Genomic DNA, 23,587 nt, shown 5'->3' on the forward strand with positions numbered 1-23,587 from the left:
TTTATCTTAAATGTCTAACAATGGATTATTCTAGCAGCCACCATGCTCAGGTTATTAATTTTGGACTTTCTAGGGTGTATTTTGTTAAATTCCTTTCAAGGCACAGTCCTTGGTGGGGGTGGGGAGGGGACTTAGAAAAGAGAAACTGTTGATTAATTCATCTTGCAAATGTGTGATTAAACTGAATTTTGTATTTCCAAAAACATTGTATCAGCACAGTGGGTGGCCAGAGTATGACCTTATAATATTTGTTGACTTTTAAATTTAAGGTAAATTGATAATGTCAGTGCTTCATCCAGATTTCTCAGATTCCTTTCATTACCTTTTACACACCTTCAGCTATTATGTGCTTTTCTTTCGAGAAGTCAACATCTATGACTCTTTTTTAGAGGAACGCTGTCTGGAGCCCAGTTTGCCCATAAGCACAGAGATCTAGATGTGCATGAGAATTTATGTGCCCCCCCCGGGCAGCCCTTTATCAATAACTGATAGATATAGGAGTATGAAAGCTTCAGCGTTTTTGCTTCCGGATAGAACACATTTCATGTATAGCTTACACTGCAAGTATCCCCTTTGAGATCAGACTAAAGCTAAGTTACCCTCTGCAGGACTTTGCCTCAGACCTCACCCTTGCTGGGCTTCCAATCTTTCCAATTTCTGTTTCCCCTAATCCTTTACCAGTTTCTCACAGAAGTATCTGCTTAATAAATAATTTGCAGATGAATCCTTATCTCAGTGTCTGCTTCTGGGAACCTGACATAATATATTGTCTCTTGGTGTTATTTCAAGAAACATTTGAAGCAACAAGTGTTTTGTTAGCTTGGGCTGGGACCTACATATATGGATAAAATTTCCATATTCACTAATTAGAAAGCAATTCAAAATTATGGAGGACTTAAAAACCCATATGAAGTATCCTAAATCAGATAACATCTGTGACATACTGTGAAATGGTAAATCCTAATTCACTTGCATTAGACTCATCTGGGTAGCTTGCTAAAAATATAGATCCTGCTCAACCTTCCCATCCTAATGAAATACTCTCTGAAGGAGAATGGTGTTTTCAACAACTCTTCACAGCATTTTATCACATTTTGGTACCTAAAGCAGTACTGCTTGGACCCAGAGTCTCACAGAGTTGCTTTTTAATATTTCTAGAAACTTCTAGCCATATTCTTGCCTTTATCCAAGATCTTACCAATCTTTCATGAAAATTCTATTTCTAGCACTCACTCCTCTAGCCATAGGAACTAAAACCCATCCAAGAAGCATAGTTGAGAACAGATGCAGTATCATACATTCCATTCTCTTCTGCTTTTCTTCTAACACTCTTCTTCCCCTAGATCTTCCTTCATCCTTCAGTTATAAATATATTTCCCTTATATACAAAGGTATGCAAAAGGACCAGGAAATGAAGATAATGTCTACACTTAAAATTGCATCAGGGGCCAGACTGTCATCCTCAAAAGCTCTGTTTATAAGGTCAAGTTCAAGTATTGCCTTGGGACTGATCTACCTCATACTACTGATGGAGTCTCTATCTTATCACTGACTCAGCTTTATATGTTCAGATATAATTTTATCATTTATCCAGAGGTATAAAAGTCCCAAGGAATGAGAATGGATTCAGCCTAACCAAACTTATAACTGAAGGATTTACAAATTTAATGTCAATTTATTAATTTAAACTAAGGGATATACTTAGAAAACAGTAGTTAAAAGCACAGGCCCATTTGTCAACAGCTCATATTTGATTGCCAGCTACCTTAGAAATGTGTGACCTTAAGCAAGTTACACAACCTCTCCAAGATTTGGTTACTTTTTCTGTAAAGTGTAATAATTATAGGTTGTTGTGAGGATTAAACTAGTTAATACATACAAAGCATTTTGGAAAGTGTCTGCTGGCACTATAAAGTGTCTGGTAAATTACTGTTCTTACTAAAAATAATTGCTATTCAAGACCTATCATTATAAATGACATTAGTGATAAAAATGGAATTACACCTATGTCATGTAGGTTAAATTAAAATATTAACAATTAATGATGCTTTTCTTTAGTAAAAAACATTCCTAAAATTTTGAATACTGACGAGATGGTATCATTTACCATTATTCTCTATAAATACAAATTTCCTTCATAAATAGAATAAATTACTTCATTATAGTCATATTATAATTTATATTCTTGCATTTTATACTAGCTGCCTCCTCATTATCTAGAGAATTATTAGACTTTGGACATGGTTTGAAGGGGTAGAAGGCTTAAAGTTTCTCAAGTCCAACTTCCCACTCTGCAGATATCTATCCCAAAGCATTCCTGAGAGTTAAATCACTCACCTCATGGTTAGATAACTCCAGTAATAAGAAGCCTCCTAACTGTTGAGGCAACTTCTTCCATTAAAAGGCAAGCCTGATCATTTAAAATTGTCTAAAATTTTCACACATTTTTGTTAAGGCCTAATTTGATTAGCTTCATTCAGATTTGAAGGTCAGTACCAAAGCTAAACATCTTCGTGAATTATAACTGAGGATTATATATATTTATAAAAGTTACTTTTTTTCTTGAAGTTACCATATCATTTAATAAGAAAAATATATTTACTTCCCATTTGCTAATGATCATTGATTGTGATTTCAGGAAAGGTATTTCTCTCTGGGTCTCAGTTACCCCATCTCTAAAATGAGGGTATTATCGCTAATTCTCAGAGAAATGCAAATCAAAGCTACAATGAGGTACACCTCACACTGGTCTGAATGGCCATCATTAAAAAATCTACAAATAACAAATGCTGGAGAGGGTATGGAGAAAAGGGAGCCCTCCCCATTGGTGGTGGGAATGTAAGTTGCTGCAGCTACTGTGGAAAACAATACGGAGGTTCCTGAGAAAACTAAAAATAGAATTACCATATGATCCAGCAATCCCACTCCTGGGCATATATCCAGACAAAGCTATAATTCACAAAGATACATGCACCCCTATATTCATAGCAGCACTATTCACAATAGCCAAAACATGGAAACAACCTAAATGCCCATCGACAGATGAATGGATAAAAAATGTACATACAATGGAATACTACTCATCCATTAAAAAGAATGAAATAATGCCATTTGCAGCAACGTGGATGCAACTAGAGATTATCATACTAAGTGAAATAAGTCAGAAAGAGAAAGACAAATACCATATGATATCACTTTTATGAGGAAATCTAAAATAGGGCATAAATGAACCTAGCTGTGAAACAGAAACAGAATCATGGACATAGAGAACAGATTGGTAGTGACCAAGGGGGAGGAGGTTGGGGGAGGGATGGAGTGGGAGGCTAGGGTTAGCAGATGTAAGCTTTTATATATAGAATGGATAAACAACAGGGTCTTACTATATAGCACAGAAAACTATATTCAATATCCTATGATGAACCATAATGGAAAAGAATATTTAAAGAAGAATGTATATATTTATATATATGTATAATTGAGTCACTTTGCTGTACAGCAGTAATTAACACATCATTGTAAATCAACTATACTTCAATTTAAAAAATTAAGAAATAAAATAAATAAAATGAGGATGTTAAAATATATATATATATTTATTATTTTATTATTACAGAAGAAATCTCAAAAAATTTTAAATACATAGTGCTTTGAACGACTACAAATTTATATGCAATTATAAATTCACATAATTTATCAATATTATAATTATTTTAGATTCCATGAGGATTTGCCACTGTGTACCTTTCTAGTTTGCTAGTGTGTACTATACACATTGAATGCTTTGCGACCGTACTTTCTGTGTTTAAGAAATCTGTATGAAGAGCTGCTCCTCTATTGAAGAGATACATACATTCCCACATTTACTGCAGTACTATTCACAATAGCCAAGATATGGAAACAACCTAAGGGCTCATGAACAGATAAATGGATATAGAAGATATGGCACATACACACCACACACACACACACAATGAAATATTATTCAGCAACAGGAAAGAAGGAAATCCTGCCACCTGCAATAACATGGATGGACCTTGATGACATTACACCAAGATGTCAGAGAAAGAAAGAAAAATACTGTATGATATCACTTACATGTGGAATCTAAAGCCAAACTCAAAACAAACAAACAAAAAGGAGTAAAATGGTGGTTACCAGGGACTGGGGTTGGGGGAATAGGAGAGGTGTTATTTAAGGGTACAAACTTAAAATTAGCACATAAATAAGTCCTAGAGATTTAATGCATACCATAGTGATTACAGGAAACATTATATTACATGAAATTTTCTAAGAGACTAGATCTTAATTATTCCCATCACAAAAAAAAATGATGATTATGTGACATGATAGAGGTGTTAGCTAATGCTACAATGGCAATTATATTGTAACATACAAAAGTATGAAATCAACATGTTGCACACTTTAAATTTACACAATGTTATATGTCAAATATATTTCAACAAAAAAATTTTTAAAAAGCTGCTCATCCATTTTCCAATAAATTTATATGTGACTTTTAAAATAATTAGAAGAGACACTAATAATTGACCTTTATTATATCTATGGATATTTTTCTCCTTTGCTAAATATGAGAGACTTAAGGACAAGATCTGAGTATTCGTATTACAGTGCCTGGCACATAGTATGTGCTCAAAAAGCAGTTTTTAAAGAAGGAGCGAATGAACAAACAAATGAACAACCTGGTTCTTATTCCTGTTTTCACTATTTTTTATCTGTGTGAATATTGGCACCTTTTCTTTTTTTTAAATTACCTGACCTTCAGGTCTTTCTCCCTTATGATTAAGGACAGTAATGGTTACCTCATAAGTTGCTTGTGATAATCCAGTAATGTATGTGAAATGCTTTGAAAACGTAAAACTCCTATTCAAATATAACACATCGATTTTCATCAGTAATTAATCTAAATTAAGCTCTTTTCCTTTTTGTGTCTGTCATCTACCCAGCTCTAGTGTTTTATCCCATCTTCTTATATGCTTTCCGGACATGGATCATTTTACCACCCTGTCAAATATTTCTTAGATAGTTCAATATTATTGCTAGTACCCCTTCTAATCCTGGATTCAACCTTAATCTTAATTCTACTTCAATTATACGTATGGCTATATCTTCAAATTTATAATTACATAGAATATCAACTTCTAATTCTTTAACCATATCACCTTTAAAAATCTACACTACAGTCCGCAAAAACAGACACATGGATCAATGGAACAGAATAGAGAGCCCAGAAATAAACTCACACACTATGGTCAATGAATCTTTGACAAAGGAGCAAGAATATACAATTGGGAAAAGACAGTCTCTTCAGCAAGTGGTATTGGGAATGTTGGACAGTCACATGCAAATCAATGAAGTTAGAACACTCCCTCACACCATACACAAAAATAAACTCAAAATGGCTTAAGGACTTAAATATAAGACATGACATCATAAAACTCCTGGAAGAGAACATAGACAAAACATTCTGACATAAATCATACCAACGTTTTCTTAGGTCACTGTCCCAAGGCAATAGAAATGAAAGCAAAAATAAACAAATGAGACAATCAAATGTATAAGCTTTTGCACAGCAAAGGAAACAATAAAAAAATCAAAAAGACAACCTACAGAATGGGAGAAAATATTTGGAAACAATGAAACCAAAATGGGTTTAATTTCCAAAATATATAAACAGCTCATACAACTCAACAACAACAACAAAAACAAATAACCCAATCAAAAAACGGGCAGAAGACCTAAATAGACATTTCTCCAAAGAAAACATAAGACGGCCAATAGACACATGAAAAGAAGCTCATCATCGCTAATTATTAGAGAAATGCAAATCAAAACTACAATGAGGTACCACCTGAAACTGGTCTGAATGGCCATCATTGAAAAGTTTACAACTAACAAATGCTGGAGAGGGTGTGGAGAAAATGAAACCTTTCTACACTGTTGCAAATTGGTACAGCCACTATGCAGAACAATATGGAGGTTCCTCAAAAAACTAAAAATAAAGTTGCCATATGATCCAGCAATCCCATTCCTGGGCATATATCCAGACAAAACTACAATTCAAAAAGATACATGCACCCCTATGTTCATAGCAGCACTATTCACAATAGCCAAGACATGGAAATAACCTAAATGTCCATTGACCGACGAATGGATGAAGAAGACATGGTATATATATACAATGGAATATTAGCCATAAAAAGGAATGAAATAATGCCATCTTCATCAACAATGGATGGACCTAAAGAGTATCATACTAAGTGAAGTAAGTCAGAAAGAGAAAGACAAAGACATATCACTTACATGTGGAATCTAAAATATGACACAAATAAACCTATCTACAAAACAGAAACAGACTCACAGATATCGAGAACAGACTTGTAGTTGCCAAGGGAGGGAGTTTTCAGGAGGAAAGGGTTGGGAGTTTGGGATTAGCAGAAGCACATTATTATATATAGGATGGATAAAGAACAAGGTTCTACTGTACAGCATGGGAACTATATTCAATATCCTGTGATAAGCCATAATGGAAAAGAATATGAGATAGAATATAAATGTATAACTGAATCACTTTGCTATATAGTAGAAATTAACACAACATTGTAAATCAACTGTACTTCAAGAAAATTTTTTTTAAAAGAACCTATACTGCAGTCTTGTTTTGCTCACCAGTCCAATTATTCCATATTTTTACTCTGAACTAACTACATCTGCTTTCACTTGTCTTCTGTCTCTGTTTAGAATTTGTTCTGGTTATCTATTGCTGCATAAAGAACCAGTCTCTAAAACTAATGACTTAAAATGACAATAGTCATTTATTTGTTCATAAATTTGCACTTTGGGCATGCCTCAGAAAGTCTCATCTCAGCTAACCCTCTACATCTCAGGTTGTCAGCTGGGGCACTTGCATGAAGGCTGGAGGCTCCATTCCCATTTCTCACTTCCATGGCTGGCAAGTCTGTGCTGGCTGCTGGCTGGGAGCTCGGCCAGGACTAAGGACTGAGCCTCTCTCTTCCTCCTCATGGGCCTCTCCCTGTCTGCTTGGCTTTTGCAGAGCATGGTGCCTGGATTCAAGAGGCGACATTCCAAGAGGACCATCCAGAAGTGCATGAAACTTTTATGATTTAGCCTCAGAAGTCACATAGCAACTCTTCTGCCATACTCTATTGGTTAAAGCAGTACCAAAAGTCCACTAGGAAACCGGAAATAAGCTGCAATTATTCGATAAGACCAGTGTCACCATTGCACGTGTGAAGAACACAGAGGATGAAATATCTAGTGGCAGGCTTCCCTGGTGGCACAGTGGTTAAGAATCTGCCTGTCAATTCAGGGGACACCGGTTCAAGCCCTGGTCTGGGAAGATCCCACATGCCGCAGAGCAACTAAGCCCGTTTGCCACAACTACTGAGCCTGCACTCTAGAGCCCTCGAGCCACAACTATTCAGCCCACGTGCCGCAACTACTGAACCTCACGCACCTAGAGCCTGTGCTCTGCAACAAGAGAAGCCACCACAATAAGAAGTCTGTGCATTGCAATGAAGAGTAGCCCCTGTTCTCCGCAACTACAGAAAGCCTGTGCACAGCAACGAAGACCCAATGCAGCCAATAAATTTAAATTAATTAACTAATTAAAATATATATATGAAAAAATTAAGAAATATGTAGTGGCATATATCTTTGGAAAACACATTCTGCCACAGTTCACTCTCTGGCCACAACATTTCACATCTCCCACATGCAAAATACAAGCAACCCTACTCTGAAGACTCACAGATTTCATCCCATTACACCATCAACTCAGAGTCCAGGGTCTTCTCGTCTAATTCTGGTTCAGATGTGAATGAGACTCCCCTGTTGTAGTTCTTCTGGTGCAGCCTTTTGAATACTGTTCCTTTTCATCTAAAGACCTTCAGCTAAAGAGACAAATTATCAGCCCCACACATCTCCTACAGGCTAATGGTATAATAGTCCAAAAATAAATGCTAAAACACACTTGCTCAAAGGGAGAAAAATGGGAGAGGCATAGCACTTACAGGTGCATAGCATTTCAAATCCAGCTGGGCACAAGTTGCCAGTTCATAGATGAGGGTTCAGTCCTACTTCCAAGGAGTTGTTCAGTATGTTCAACAACTCCATTCTGTAGGTTCTTGGTTCAGTCCTCTAAGCTATCCTTCCTTTTCCATAAAAAGTAGCCCATGTTTCAAGCAGGTAGTTTTTTCAGCCAACTTCCTATCTATAGAAATTCAAGAGTCCAAAGGCCTCTTTCAATTGTATATACTATGTCCATTCCTCTTTGTTCAAGCTGATATAATAATTTTTAAAATCATGTGGCCTTTTTAATTTATGAACTTATAATTCATTCCATTATGCAATGCCAAACTTACAAGATGTTTTCATAGCATCTTCACCAGGAGTAGATTCCATCTTTGAAAAACAAAGCAAAACAAACAAACAAAAAAAACACTTTCTGTGCTCATCCATAAGAAGCAACTCCTCATCCTTTAAAGATTTATCATGGGAATGCAGCAATTTAGTCACATTTTCAAGCTTCATTTCTAATTCTAGTTCTTTTACTATTGCTACCATGTCTGGAGTTCCCTCCTCCACTGGAGTCTTGAACCCCTCAAAGTCATCCTGAGGGTTGGAATAACCTCTTACAAATTTCTGTTAAAGTTGATATTTTCACTTCTTCCCATGAATCACAAATGTTCTTACTGGTATTTAGGATGACGAATCCTTTCCAGGTTTTTAACTGACTTTGCTCAGATCCATCAGAAGAATTACTACCTATGGCAGCTAGGTCCTTACGAAATGTATTTCTTAAACAATAAGACTAGAAACTCAAAATTACTCCTTGATCAATGGGCTGTAGAATGGATGCTGTGTTAGCAGGAATAAAAACATCATTAATCTCATTGTACATCTCCATCAGAGCTCTTGGGTGACTAGGTACATTGGCAATGAGCAGTAATATTTTGAAAGGAATTTTTTTTTCTGAGCAGTACATCTCAGCAGTGGACTTCAAATATTCAGCAAGCTATGTTGTTGCCATCATCCAGGCTTTGTTATTCCATTTATAGACCACAGGCAGAATAGATGTAGCATAATTAGTAAGGACCCTAGGGTTTTTGGAATGGTAAATGAGTATTGGGTACAACTTAGTCATCAGCTGCATTAGCCCCTAGAGTCAGCCTATTCTTTGAAGCCAGGCATTGACTTCTCCTCTCTAGGTATGAAAGCCCTAGATGGCATCAACTTTCAATAGAGGGTTGTTTTGTCTACACTGAAAATCTGTTGTTCTGTGTAGGCACCTTCACTAATTATCTTAGCTAGATTTTCTGGATAACTTGCTGGAACCTCTACTTCCTGCTTCACCTTAAATTTTTATGCTATGGAGATGACCTCTTTCCTTAAACCACATCAACAAACCTCGGCTAGCTTCAAACTTTTCTTCTGCAGGTTCCTTACCTCTCTCAGCCTTCAAAGGATTAAACAGCGTAAGGGCCTTGCTCTGGATTAGGTTTAGGCTTAATGCAAAGTTGTGGCTAGTTTGATCTTCTACTCAGACCACTAAAACCTCCTGCATATCAGCAGTACGGATGTTTAGCCTTGTTAACATTGGTGTGTTCACTGGAGTAGCACTTTTAATCTCCTTCAAGAACCTTTTCTTTGAATTCACAACTTGGTTAAATGGTGGAAGAGGCCTAGCTTTCAGCCTGTCTCAGCTTTCAAACATGCCTTTCTCACTAAATTTGATCATTTCTAGCTTTTGATTTAAAGTGAGAAATGCAAGATTTCCTTTCACTTGAACACTTATAGGTCACTGTAGGGTTATTAATTGGCCTGGTTTCAATATTGCTGTGTATCAGGGAATAGGGGGGCCTGAAAGAGGGAGACAGGGAACTGCAAGTCAGTGGAGCAGTTGGAACACATAATTTCCCAGTTAAGTTTGCCATCTTATATGGGTGCAGTTCATGGTGCCCCCAAGCAATGACAATAATAACATCAAAGATCACTGACTACAAATCACCATAGCAAATATAATAATAATGAAAACTCTTGAAATATTGCAAGAATTACCAAAATGTGACACAGAGACAGGAAGTGAGCGAATGCTGTTGGAAAAATGTTGTGGATAGACTTGCTCAACGCAGCGTTGCCATAAACCTTGAATTTGTGAAAAATGCAGTTTTCTGCAAAGTTCAATAATGCAAGATACAAAAAGAAAAAAGAGGCATATATGTATCATCTCTCTATGGGAGGGGGCGGGGGGTGAAGGGGAAACTGAGAAGAAGCGAGAGAGTAGCACAGACATATATATACTACCAACTGTAAAATAGTCAGTGGGAAGTTGTTGTATAACAAAGGGAGTCCAACTCAAGGATGGAAGATGCCTTAGAGGACTGGGGCAGGGAGGGTGGGGGGGACTCGAGGGGGGGGGCGTCAAGGAAGGGAGGGAATATGGGGATATGTGTATAAAAACAGTTGATTGAACCTGGCGTACCCCCAAAAATAAAAAAAAATAAAAAATAAAATAAAATAAAATAAAATTATATATTTTCAGTTATTCTTTACAACTTACCTCCCACCTCAATAAACAAAGTCCATTTTCTGTTTTAAGGCTTCCACCCTACTTCAGACTTTGATTCTGCTATCTTTATGTTCTAAAATATTTTGCATCAGTTCTTTCCTCCTCCTCCCCACCCCCAGCTCAACACAGTGAATCTCTCCTCAAATTAAGCTTTTCCCATAGTCTTCAAAAATTCTTCAGTACACAAAAAGTGAATAACTCAGAAAACTAGTAAGCTGTATACTACATAGAGAGTAATTTTACCTATAAGATATACTTATTAACAAATTGATTTCTCAAATTATATATAAGAAGAATTTAAATATATATGAAGTGCTCAAAGAAAAATAACTCAAGATCAAAAATTAATAAAGTTAGCTCATTTTCAATAATATTTCCACCATTTTTAATAATGATATAAAATCAACAAGTCTCCAAAATTGATCTGATCAATTTTTGCCTTTAATCAGAATTATCCTGCATTTTAACAGCCCAAAAACATTTCTGGAGGCTACAGAAAAAACAACCAAAAAGTCACAATAGGTTAACACCACTCAGCAAATGGAATGAACTGCATTTTGATAAACTCTATAGTATTTCTGAAGCTATAATATTACAAGCCACTGAGAAAATAGAATAAATAATTAGTTTTCACACTACACTGATTTTTATATCAAAGGTATTGTTTATGTTTATTGAAAAAGTGAATAAAAATATCTTCATGGGATATGTTCAATTAACTTCTAAGATGAATTATATTTGTTTTCTAAAATAATTTCCTGTGGGAATGTGAGGCAGAAATCACAAGGTTATTTTCATTAGAAATGATCTGTACTTTCTACATAAAAGAAGTCTCAGTACCTGTTACGTTCAGCCTACAAATGTTGTATTATATGCCATGTATTGCTTAATCTATCATTCACTAAATATTTGATTTTAATTAAAATTACACTTTAAACTTCAATTGTTTTCTATTTAAAAATCTTAAATTCCTTTTTACTCACTATAAAGCAATGTATGTTCATATAGAGAAAACAAAAATTGAAAAGCAAAACAAAATCTTTTACAAGCCTAAGGTTGTTTAATTACATATTATTTTCTAAGTGAGGTCTTCACTGATAATATTTTTGAACCCACTATTGATGCAGAACCCACAATGAACAATCCTCTTTTTCTCTTATTTTTCTCCATAGCATTTATAACCACCTGGTATTCATTCTTTTTCTTTCTCTCCTTTCCCTCATCTATCAATCTATTGATCTATTTCTTCATTCATTTATTAAATGTCTCAACCCTAAAATTTTGCTCTATGAAACATGTTTTTATTTTGCACTGTTCTATCACAAGTCCCTGGAAGAGTGCTTAATACTTAAGAGGCTCTCAGTGCATATTTGTTAAGTGATTGATTAAATGAATCCTATCTCATTATCAGGTTTAAACAATATATACCATTTTTAAATTTTTCATAGGACTCTATTCAGCTTTTTGCATCAGAATTAACTAAACCCCATTTTTCTTCATTTAAGACTTTTAAAACTTTTCATTATTAGTATTCTTGGATGAATACACTTGATGCTTACAACTTTGGGCATATTATTAATTATTTCTTAGGGTAATGCCAGAAGTAGAATTTTAGGGTTATATACATATTTGAAACATATTGCCAGCTTGCCCTTGAGAATCACTAATACCAACTTATACTCCCACCACGATGTAGAAGAGTCCCCAATTTTCCACACTCTCAATGTTTCATTCATTTTCTTTTTAAATTTGCTGAATATTTTCCACCTCTAAATGTCCAAAAACAGATCAATATAAGAGAAAAAGTAACATTTAATTCCTTTTTCACTTAGTAATTTTACTTTACCTGAACTGGATCAATCACAAAGTCATTTACATATCCATGAATTCAAACTTGGTACATAAGAGTAGATTGCTTTATAATGTGATACACCTCATTTAATAATTTCTTCATTAAATGATTCAAATGTGTTTTTATTGGTTATACAACAGTAAATGGTATGCTGATTGCAAATATACTACTTTCCTCTTTATTTAGACTAATGAAAATGAGTTTTATCCTTCTTCGATATCTGCAGTCTTCATTTGAATAAAATAAAATCACTTCCACACTGTTAATAAAAGTTCTAGAACTATTTGAAATAAATACACAGCTATAAACTGTTGAATCACTGAATGTCTTATAGGTTTGTGAGTCCCATAAGAAGAATACTATTCATATATCAACCAAACTCATAACTTATGTCATTTATCAACCTCTGTTCTTAACACTTTTACCTACAAATATGTCAGTAATCAATTTTAACTTGCCTATTATTCCACTATAGGTAGAAAGATAACAATATACATGTTCTTTAAGTTCTGTAAGGCAAAGCACTGAATTCTTCTTAGCAATGTCATGACTCAAGGAAGAAATATGCATATCAGGCTCTATAAATTAATTCAAACAATCTTATAGTTTCAGATATATACATATACATACATACATACAGAAAAATAATTTTGTCTGGATTGTAAATAATTTGACATAAAACCCAAAAAGGCTCCTCTCATTGGTATTAAGGTAAAACAAAATTACCAATATTTAAAAGACAAATAATAAGGTTAAAAAATACACTTTTTTCTTATTTTGTTTCTAAAAAGACAGGATAAGAAAGGATATCATTTATAGGATAAACATTGACACACAAGTATATAACCAATAGAACTATTATCACTGTACCTTTTGATTATATAGCAATGATTTAAAAAAAACAAAACAAAAAAAACCAGAAGACTTAACATACTAGTTGTCCCCAGCAAAAGTTAAATGGTATTAAGAACTGTAAATAGAAATGGGCTATTTTCGTTTTAGAATCAAGAATTGTTTGTCATATTGATCAATAAGAAACCTAACCTAAATGAAAATCAACAAAACAAGAGGAATCTATTTAGAGAGTTGATAATATCACACCTGACTTCTTTTCCTTGATTGGATCAATGTAACAGGACAAATAGAGGTTAATCTTAAATTACCAAAACAAAGCATGGATATTAATTATATTGGTCCTGGTCACCTATTAAATCTATGTTACAGACATATTTTGGACTGTATACCTTAAGACAGCAGATTAAGTTAAAGAATGAACAATTCTAAAATTATTACAGTATCTACATATGTCAGAGGAAATCAGATTTCATAACATGGCATCAGGTTAATAGCTTTAGAAATCCATATTTTTTTCCAATGTGTTGATTATAGAGGCATGTGGGATTTCTGCTATCATTTATTTGAATTATAGGTTACTTTAAGATGCAGGATGGCAAACTTAATGAAGTATTGGCTTATTGTGATAAACTCTTCATTTAGCAAGCTGGCTAATTTACAGTTGTATAGTGACTTTGACAGTCCATACGTCTTTGACTTTTAAATAATAACTGCCTTCATAATGAAGATATTTCCCTATCCCAAATTCTTTCAGAAGCTATTGTTGGCTTAGCGTTAAGAAGAAACATGTTTCATATTATAATAAGATTTTATACTTCTAAGGCGCTTCAGAGGTTCTGAAAATGACTTTGAAATATAGTCGTATTAATCTTTAGTATTCTCATGAGAGCCAAGTAGGTGGCAAATATTATCTCAATTTTGTAAAATAGAAACTAATGAAACAATTAGTGAATTTACTTGCCCTAGGCTAAATATTGAAGCAATGAAAAGTCAGAGTGCCAATCCTGGAACTTAACTGAAACTCTTACTATGCATTCCATCTATAATAATTTTTATGGAGATGAAAGTAAAGGCAAAGAGGAAAAAAATCTTCAGAAAATATGAAGATTAATCTAATCTACTTTAAGAGACTCTGGAACAGATATTTGTTACTAGAATGATTGTGCTTGGTCATGGTGACAGTGACAGCACCTGAACTTCAAAGAGCTTATTTCCCTGCACCACTTCTGGGTGACCACATAATGAGTGTGGTCAGGGACACAATAAAGGAATTTGAATTCTACTTCAAAACAAAACTAAAACCTGACAAAATCAACAATGGTACAATAACTCAAGAGAAGAAAAAGAAAATAAGAAAAGCTAAATTTAGACTTAAAATGGACCTTTAGGTTGGTAATATATTTGACTCATGAAAGACAGTGAAAAATAAAGCAAGCCTCTAGATCTCAGGGTCCCCAAGTATTCTTATTTGCTTGACTCGTCGTATTCTCCTGCTTTGATTTTTCATTAAAAACTCTTAAGTTTCTCCATTCTGTTTCATTTTTTCTCTTCATAGTCTCATAAAGATTCACTACAATAGTTTTGCTGTTTAGTGGCAATGCATTTGTAAATTACTATTGAAAACTCTTGTTCCTATTCCTTATCTAATTCTCCTGTGTGAAATAACATACTTACCGGTTCATTTTCATTACAAGGGAAAGTTATCTCATTCTATTTTAGTACAAAAATGCTATTACTAGTAGCTGAACTAATTCCGGTTTTAAAAATCAAAATTATTTTTGGAATTTCAACCCCTCAAATAAATGTTTAGCTTTTATATAGCTGCTTTCTTAATACTTCAGGAAAATTAAAATAATTACATGAGACTGGCATGATGTATATCCAGTATATGACTGATCTTCTAAATCAGTAGTTATTTCTCCTCTAATAACTGTAGCATATAAAGAGTTTGGTCTTTTTCTCTAATAGGATATGACTTATTAGCTTTAGTAAAATTAGTAAAATTGTCTTTGGTAAAATTAAATGACATGAAACTCCAAACAAATCTTCTTACAGTTGAAAAAAATCTAAAATCTTTCACTAAATAAGCGGGTATTTTTTTGTCCTGCACACTTAAAAGAGACATGATAAATGTGAATGTATGTTTACAATTGTCTATTTCAATAAGGAAAACAGCTTTTTTTCCCCCCATTTCTTTAAAAGGACAGTCTGTACTTACCTGGCCCATCATTCATTTTGTCCAGGCACCGAGGAGTTGTGCTAAGAAATGAGGCATGTTTTATTCTAGCCACCAAACTACGAGGTGGCATGTATTTATGTTGAACTTGGGACATCTCATATGATTTTTGAACATCATAGGCGCCTGGTGCTGGAACACCCTGAAACAAATTTCAATGGACTAACATAAATATATAGAAAAATTTCCAAAAAGATATAGCATAGATGTCACACCAAGCAATGGTATAAGTAGAAAAATATGAAAATTTTCTTTAATTAATCATTAAAAATAGAAATTTGAAAGAGTATCCCTAAATCTATGCCCTCCTTTAAAAAAGTCTAAAATCATTTGTCAAAATTTAGGATAAAATAATCAGAATTATGAAGTATAGGTTCACATTCTTGAAAATATAGCCTTCATAACACAGATCAAACTCTAACTTTCAAATTTCAAAATGAAAATCATATTTTTTACAGAAATGAGAGCAGTGATTATTTGTTTCCTTAAGCAGCAAAACTATTCCTGCTGAACTGTCTTATGTGAGCATTCTTTACTTATTCTACAAATGAGACTGCTTATTTCATTTTAATAGATTTCAATTAAGTTGAAAGGCTTCCCCTTTCATCACTTATGGCTCTTTATGTGCTCTACAGTTATATTAACAATTTTAATCAACAAACTACATGGATAGTAATAACCACAATAATAATTCTAAACTAAATTAAATCCAAAATATCATATACTTGTTGCACAATTAATGCCTGGAAACCATTAGCTAATTACCTCAATGAAAACTTTTAAAACTCATTTTCTTCAAATTATTTAAAAATATATTATATACAACAAATCTGTTCATCTGTATTATGTATAAAGACCAAACTTTTTTAGTTTTAGTGACTTTCTGGCAGGCTGGAGACTTGTATTGTGGCTAAGGGCAGAGACTCTAGCACTAGACTTCTTTGGTTCCAAATATCTGCTCCTCACACATGCTGTTGGACCCTAAGAAAGCTACTTAACCTCTGTGATCCTCAGTGTCCTCATCTGTAAGTAGGGAAACTATAGAATTTATATCATATATCATTGGGTTGCTACGAGGATTAAATGAGTTAAAACAAGTAAAATACTTAGATTGGTCCCTGACTCTACAAAAGGGTTAGCTAATCTTACTATGCCACAAAAGCTAATTTCAACGTGAAAAACATGACTGAACAATCAGGGTCTAGACAACAGAGAAGAATTTTAATGTTTCTAATAAATCAAATAAATTTGGATACTGAGAAAGCAAACTTTTGAAGTCCAACTAGAAGCCATACTTTATAAAACATACTTTCTCTTGTTTCTTATATCCCTATCTCCCACTTTCAAAGAATCACTAAATATGGTCATACTTATGGTTTAAGTACTGTGTCAAACACAAATGCCACAATGAGAAAGGTCAACAGCTGTTTGCTTCCTGTCTGCATTAGGAGTATATTTAGTAAAGGTAGGCGGAAGATAAGCAATAGAAGCAATAGCTCCAAAGCTGACTTTTGGATCTTTCAGGGCTGCTTCGGTGGTATGTGAAAGGAAAGTAGATGAGAGCACAAAAGCGCAAAGAAATCATGAGTACACAATGTATTTAAGAGGATTTAGGAAAGCTTTACAAAGATCCTGATTATCCCCACTATGCATTTTCATTTTCTTATCAGGAGCTGATATTGTTCCTGCTTCCCTTAACACCCTCCTTGGAGTCATCTCACCAACTAGCCCCTCTTCCAGTGCCTAGCCTAGATATGACTGATGGGTTTGGCTGCTGCCACACAGGAACTTTTTTTTTTTTTAATGCCTTGAAGAAAAAGTAAGTAAGTGCACAAGCAATCAGTTTTCTTCAACAATAGTGTGTTCCCATTAGAAAACTTCATCATGCTAGCTACCCTAAATTTCATTAGATTCACTGGCTCCTCTACCAAGTGAAAATATGCTACCGTTATTCATGACCACCTCTTTTTATAGTATATTTATGCTTCTCTGAAAACTTATTCCCTATTTGTGTCCTTTAGTGATGTTTCTAGGCTCTTCTTACTCATCTTCAACTCTTGTTTTATCTGACCAAGAGATTAATATGTCAAGTAAATTTTTTAGGCATTAATTAATTCCTAGGATTAGTAAGACAAATCTGAAACTCTGTTTAAAAGCAATAACTTAAAAATACCTATATATAGTACTTTACACACCATTTCAGGGAAAAATAGTTTGTATAGATAAAAATCATCAAATTTCTGTTGGTGATCCTATATATATCACAGAAAATAGGCAAGACACATGATGAGTGAATATAATAGTCATTTCTCATGCCTTTTTTTAACCCAGTACTTGAATCCTGTTCCTGTGTTTCGGAAACTGCACATGCTTTGCAGCAGAATCTGAGTCCCAGCACAAAAGCTAAAACTAGCTGATTCTCATCTTCCTGGCCTAATTTTAAAAACCTAGGACACGAATCTAGGTCATAGGCTCAAATGCCAGCCTTTCAACTGGCAGCCAGTTATTCAAAAGGACACAGAACATTAAAAATTCCATTTTAGATTTTATTTTATTTATTTTTTAGTTTAAAGAGACTGAATTTTTTTAAAAATTTCTATTCTAGTGATGGCACTGGCAGAGCTAGCAGTTATGTTCAGTTCCCAGAGGCAACAGTGGGAGGACAAACTGAAAGAAGCAACTAGAGACTGAGGGAAAATGCCATAAAATGTCTGATGAAATAAAAGCTATGTCTCAATGCAAATTAAAGTTAAGTCTAAGGTGTCTTGACTTCTTCATCTGGAAAATCAGGGCCCGACCTAAAAATGACACAAATAATCATAGAATTAAAATAATTGATGTATGCAAAATTCTTAGAATGGTATCTGAAAAAAAAATTAATAAACAAAAACCTCAATGAAATACAGTCAGAAGATCGGGACGGGGGGCGCTCACATCCTAGGACAATAGCAGAGCCCAATAGGAAGAAGAAAGACCCTCTTCTTTCCTGGCAAGGACTCAGTCAATGAAATGCCATGGACTCTGTTTTCCATAGCTCTCCCAACTTCCTTTTCCTTTCTGCAAAGGTGTTCTCCTTTGCTTGCCCTGCAGGGACTTGCATGTGACTCACTGTGGTTGCAGACACCAAATTGCAATTCTCTGCCGATTTCAGATAAACCCACCTTTGCTGGAGAAATATCTGGCAGTCTACTTGTTCAGGTCAACATATCTAATACATAACAAGCACTAGTGTTTGCTTTCATTGCCATCATCGTTATTAGCGTTATTATTTCTATTAGTTGTAGGACTACATGAAACCCTTAGTGATATCTCCTTTTCCAGCAGAGATACCAACAGGATATTTAAAAGGAAAGCTCCTAGTATTCTAAGCCACAAGCAAATAGACAACAGCAACAAAGTCAAAAGTACTCAAGTTGTTGGCAATCACAGGAAGACAGTGAATCAGGCAGTAAAAAAAGAAAAACAAAAAAACAAAAATAACACTGGTGGCAACCGACTTCAAAGGAAGGCAGGTCACCTTGTTTATATTTTGGAAAAACGTTTTCCAATACTTTGTGGTTTTACTCAACCATGTCAAGTCAAGTCGAAGCCTCTGTACAATTCCCCATGCCCAGAACCCTTATATCAACCACTTAAAATGAGAGCCCAACTGACCTGGAGCCCCAAAGACGAGCTCCTCATTTCAAAAAATTCAGAATTCTTCCTATCCTTGTTCCCTACCATTTTGACATGTGAAATTTCACATACTCTCTACCCTTGAACATATTAAACTACACGTATGCTCTGATCACCAAATACCAACAATTAACACCCAGCCCCAGTAAGAAATGGAGCATTTGATCACTCAGTTGTCTCCCAAGCTGTACTCACGTTGCAAATAAAGATTAAACCTGAGTTTTAGCCTCAGAATAAATTTTCCATTTACCATGCTATAAAAGACTTGGCAATGTTTTTATTTCACATTTCATTTTTTAACAATACTTTCACTGGATACAGAATTCTTGCTTGATTTGTTTTTCTCTCAGCATTTTGAATAAGTCATTTCACTGACTTTTGCCCTCCATTATTTCTGATGAGAAGTTCATAATCATATTATTTCCACTGTATGTAATAAATTGATTTTCACTTTCAAGATGTTCTCTTTGTTTTGGTTTTCAGCAGTTTGACTATGTATGTCTAAGAGTGTGTTCTCTTTATATTTCTCTTAATTTGCAGTTCACTGAACTTCCTGGATTTGTATATTCATGTTTTTCATTAATTTTGGAAAATTTTCAGCTATCTTTTCTTTAAATGTTTTTTCTGCCCCTTTCTTTCTCATCTCCCCTTCTGAGACTATTATTACATCTATGTTGGAATATGTGACATTGACCCAAGGGTCTCTGAAACTGTTCATTTTGTTCAATCTTTTTTCTTTTTTCTTCTGACTCAATCATTTATATTGAGCTATATTTTATTTAGTTCACTGATTCTGTCTTCTGTCATCTCAAATATGCTATTGAATCTAGTTGGTGATTTTTTTCATTTATATTATTGTACTTTATAATTTTAGAATTCTTCTTTCATTCTTTTCTTTGCTTGCCTGCTTGTTTCTATTTCTTTACTGAGATTCCCTATCATCTAATTCAGTATATTTTACTTTAGTTATTTAAACATAAGTTCCCTTGATTCTTTGAATATACTTGTGACAGCTGCTTTGAAGTCTTCATCTGTTAAACATAATGTCTAATCTTACCAGTTAGGCTTCTCTTGACTATTTTTCTCTACCTGAGCATGAAACATACTTACCTCGTATTTGCATATCTAATAAGTTTTGGTTGAAAAATAGACACTTTAGATACTATATTAACTCTGGATTCTATTTTTCTTTACTAAGTACTATTGCCCATTGTTGTCCTAAGTTTTCAAATTTATTAAGAAAAAAAATTGTGTGTTTATTGCTTCAGGAATCTGCAGAAATGTCCTTCATTACATTTTTGATATTTGTTATTTTTGCCATTTCTCATTTTCTCCTGATCAGTAACATCACAGGGTGGTCAAGTCTATTCTGTCTTTTAAAGATAGATCTACATAGATAAATAAAATAGAATAAGTTTACCTTTATTTTTGAATTTGTCTGTTTCTTCCTGTAGTTATGTTAATATTTGCTGTATATATTTGTGGAGCTGAGCAAAAAATGTTTAATTGTCATATTATTCCAGTAAATTAAACTTTTTAAAATGTTAAGTGACAATGATTGTTTATTTCTCTTTTTTAATTAATTAATTAATTAACATATTTTTTATTTATTGGCTGCATTGGGTATTCATTGCTGCACACAAGCTTTCTGTAGTTGTGGAAAGCAGGGGCTATTCTTCATTGCGGAGAGCAGAGAGGGGGGGTTTACTCTTCATTGCAGTGTGCGGGCTTATCATTGTGGTGGCTTCTCTTGTTGCAGAGCATGGACTCTAGGCACACGTGCTTCAGTAGTTGTGGCACACGGCTGTAGAGCACAGGCTCAGTAGTTGTGGCACATGGCTTAGTTGCTCCATGGCATGTGGGATCTTCCCCACCTGGGGATCAAACCCGTGTCCCCCGCATTGGCAGGTGGATTCTTAACCTCTGCACCATCAGGGAAGCCCAACTGCTTATTTATAAATTGCATTTTGCCTTAACATATTTTATTTGCAATTAAAGTAGCTATTCCAGCATTTCCACCAATGAGTAGGTTTTCATAAACCACTGTTACCTTTCAAAAATAATAAAATGTTAAAATCATAATTTTAAAGATATAAGAGGTCTGTGGAAGCAAAGAGGATTTTATGTACTAAATTCAAAAATGGGAAAAGCCCTTCTAACATGAGTTTACATTGCAAGCTGCTTTCTTCTATATGGGCATTTACCAAGTCAGGGCAAGAGCTAAATATTAGGTTTTTCATATGCAGACAGATTACTCTAAGGGAAAGAGGAACTAGTAGAGCTTTCAAATGTCACACAGTCTATTATAAGGCACTGAAGGCTAGGGGAAGCAGAATCCATTACTGGTTCTTTATGATGGACTATTTGCTGAGTGCTAGAATAGGCAAAAGAACAGATGTCTCGGCTGAAAAGGCAATAAAATCTGCAGTCTCCTGATACTTAAGAGCCAAAGTCACACTAGAATAAGGGCTGGCAACAAGTACAAGCCTCTTTCTCAAGATATTTGCCAAGTTTCAAACCTGAATGGCATAGGAAGCTAAAGGGTAAGCTGAAAATTTGTAAAGGGTAGGACTAGCAGGGAGAAAAAAAGAGACCATTAGGCACTCAACCAAAAAATCAGAAAGGCAATATGGAGAGAGTGCAAAGCCACAAAGGCAGAGTGGAATGTCAGTCTTGCTGTGCTTAGGAGACAAACTCACCAGTAGGATGAGTCCACAGCAATACACAACAGGTCTAACAATAATAGCTATGCGACAGAAATTCATAAACTTTACAAGAGTTAACACTCTGGGCAATAAAACCAGAACTACTTTTTACAAGATAAGAAATAACTGTTTTTCCATTTCTGCTTCTAGTAAGGTATATATATATATGAACACACATACACACAATGTTAGGTAGCATAATTTAGTAAATCACTCTTTAACTATGATTAGGGCTAAAATGAACTTTAATTATTTTGGGGGTTAACTTGTTCTAGCTTTTATTTTATAGCTAGGTATATTCTAGCCTAAAATTTTATTTTAAAATCTCAAATACATAATTATTAAAAAGTCATTTAGAGCTTCTTTTATGATGGAGCTTGTAATATTAGTGAAGTGGCTTAAGAAAACTTGAAGGATACTTTCAATTAAAGCCTCAAATCAAAATCTTTAATCAAATTATAGATAGTAAAAAATGTATAGGCCATAAACGTAGTGAAGTTTGCCTGAATATGCAGAAAACTTTGATTAAAGCAATTTACCAACATGTTTATCCAAGTTGTTTAATTTTGGCTTTAGAGAGAAGAAAGGCATTTCAGACGATAATCAAATTATCTTTGTTCTGCATATTGCAAATTACATTTACAAACCCTTGCCATTTTTCAACATTGCTAATATTCATCATTCTAAATATACACCCAAATATATGACTTAGAAAAGAATGTTATTTTAGAAAGAAAAGTATTTTAGTATAGATGTGACATAATGTTAATTGTAAGTGATAGCCAAAAATAGGAAATATTGATTTCATCTCCTGTATTCTCCTGGCACAGTAAAATAAGACCCTTTATCCTAATGCTGTTTTATGAAAGAAACTAGAATTGTCAGGTATACCATGATACCTCAAGGCCCAGTAAAGAATAACAAAAAATGCTGATGGACAAAATCATGTAGGCAATAAAACCATTAATTTCACCTAATTTCTCCAATATAATATTATACAACTCACACTTGAGTCACAAATTTCCAGTTGTTTGCTGTACATTTCCACCTCATTATTCTCAGAAAGCCTTAAGATAAAACTCATTATCTTTCCTTCCCCAGCTACCCAACAACCTATCCTTTCTCACCTGCCTACAATAATTCCTAATCTAGCCAGGCCTGAAAATAGAAAGCTGGCCCTCACTTTTCTTTACCCTTCTCTCCCATATCTAAAAATCAATGCTCTCTTTGTTTTACTACCAAAAAGATGCTGGCAAGGGCTCTAAAATACTACTTGACAACTGTACTAACTGCCTCTATAACCTTTAGGTCTTCCAGTTTCAAATCATTGACATCCCAGTAGCAAATAACTTATTGTACTAAAACATGACAGACATCTGCTGCAAGCACTCATTGGCTCCTGAGTATCTATGGGGAAAAAATTCAGAAGACTCTCCTTGGTATGCAAAGTCTTTTTAAATTGTGAAGGCAATTTTACAATTTTAAAGTTCAGTTCAAATGGAATGTCTTGCATGAAGCATTCTTGGTCACTCCAGCTAGAACTGATATCCTCTACTTTTTAATTCTTCTATTACTTATTGTTTGTATAAATGCATAAACATATAAAAAGCACATTAAACAAACATACCATATCTACTTGAATATTTCTTTCTTTG

The 23,587-nt window shown here is 34.3% G+C and overlaps 1 protein-coding gene across 1 annotated transcript in view; it reads right to left on the bottom strand.

Moving 5' to 3' along the window:
* The window catches only part of STPG2 (sperm tail PG-rich repeat containing 2), a 646,188-nt gene that overhangs the window by 387,678 nt on the left and 234,923 nt on the right, over positions 1-23,587 (bottom strand). Inside the window, exon 10 of the mRNA XM_057728986.1 lies at positions 15,535-15,694. Within this exon, the coding sequence (XP_057584969.1) occupies positions 15,535-15,694 (160 nt within the window). The remainder of the gene's footprint in view (positions 1-15,534; positions 15,695-23,587) is intronic.

This window comes from Hippopotamus amphibius, chromosome 3, assembly GCF_030028045.1.
Source record: "Hippopotamus amphibius kiboko isolate mHipAmp2 chromosome 3, mHipAmp2.hap2, whole genome shotgun sequence".
Classification (NCBI taxonomy): domain Eukaryota; kingdom Metazoa; phylum Chordata; class Mammalia; order Artiodactyla; family Hippopotamidae; genus Hippopotamus; species Hippopotamus amphibius.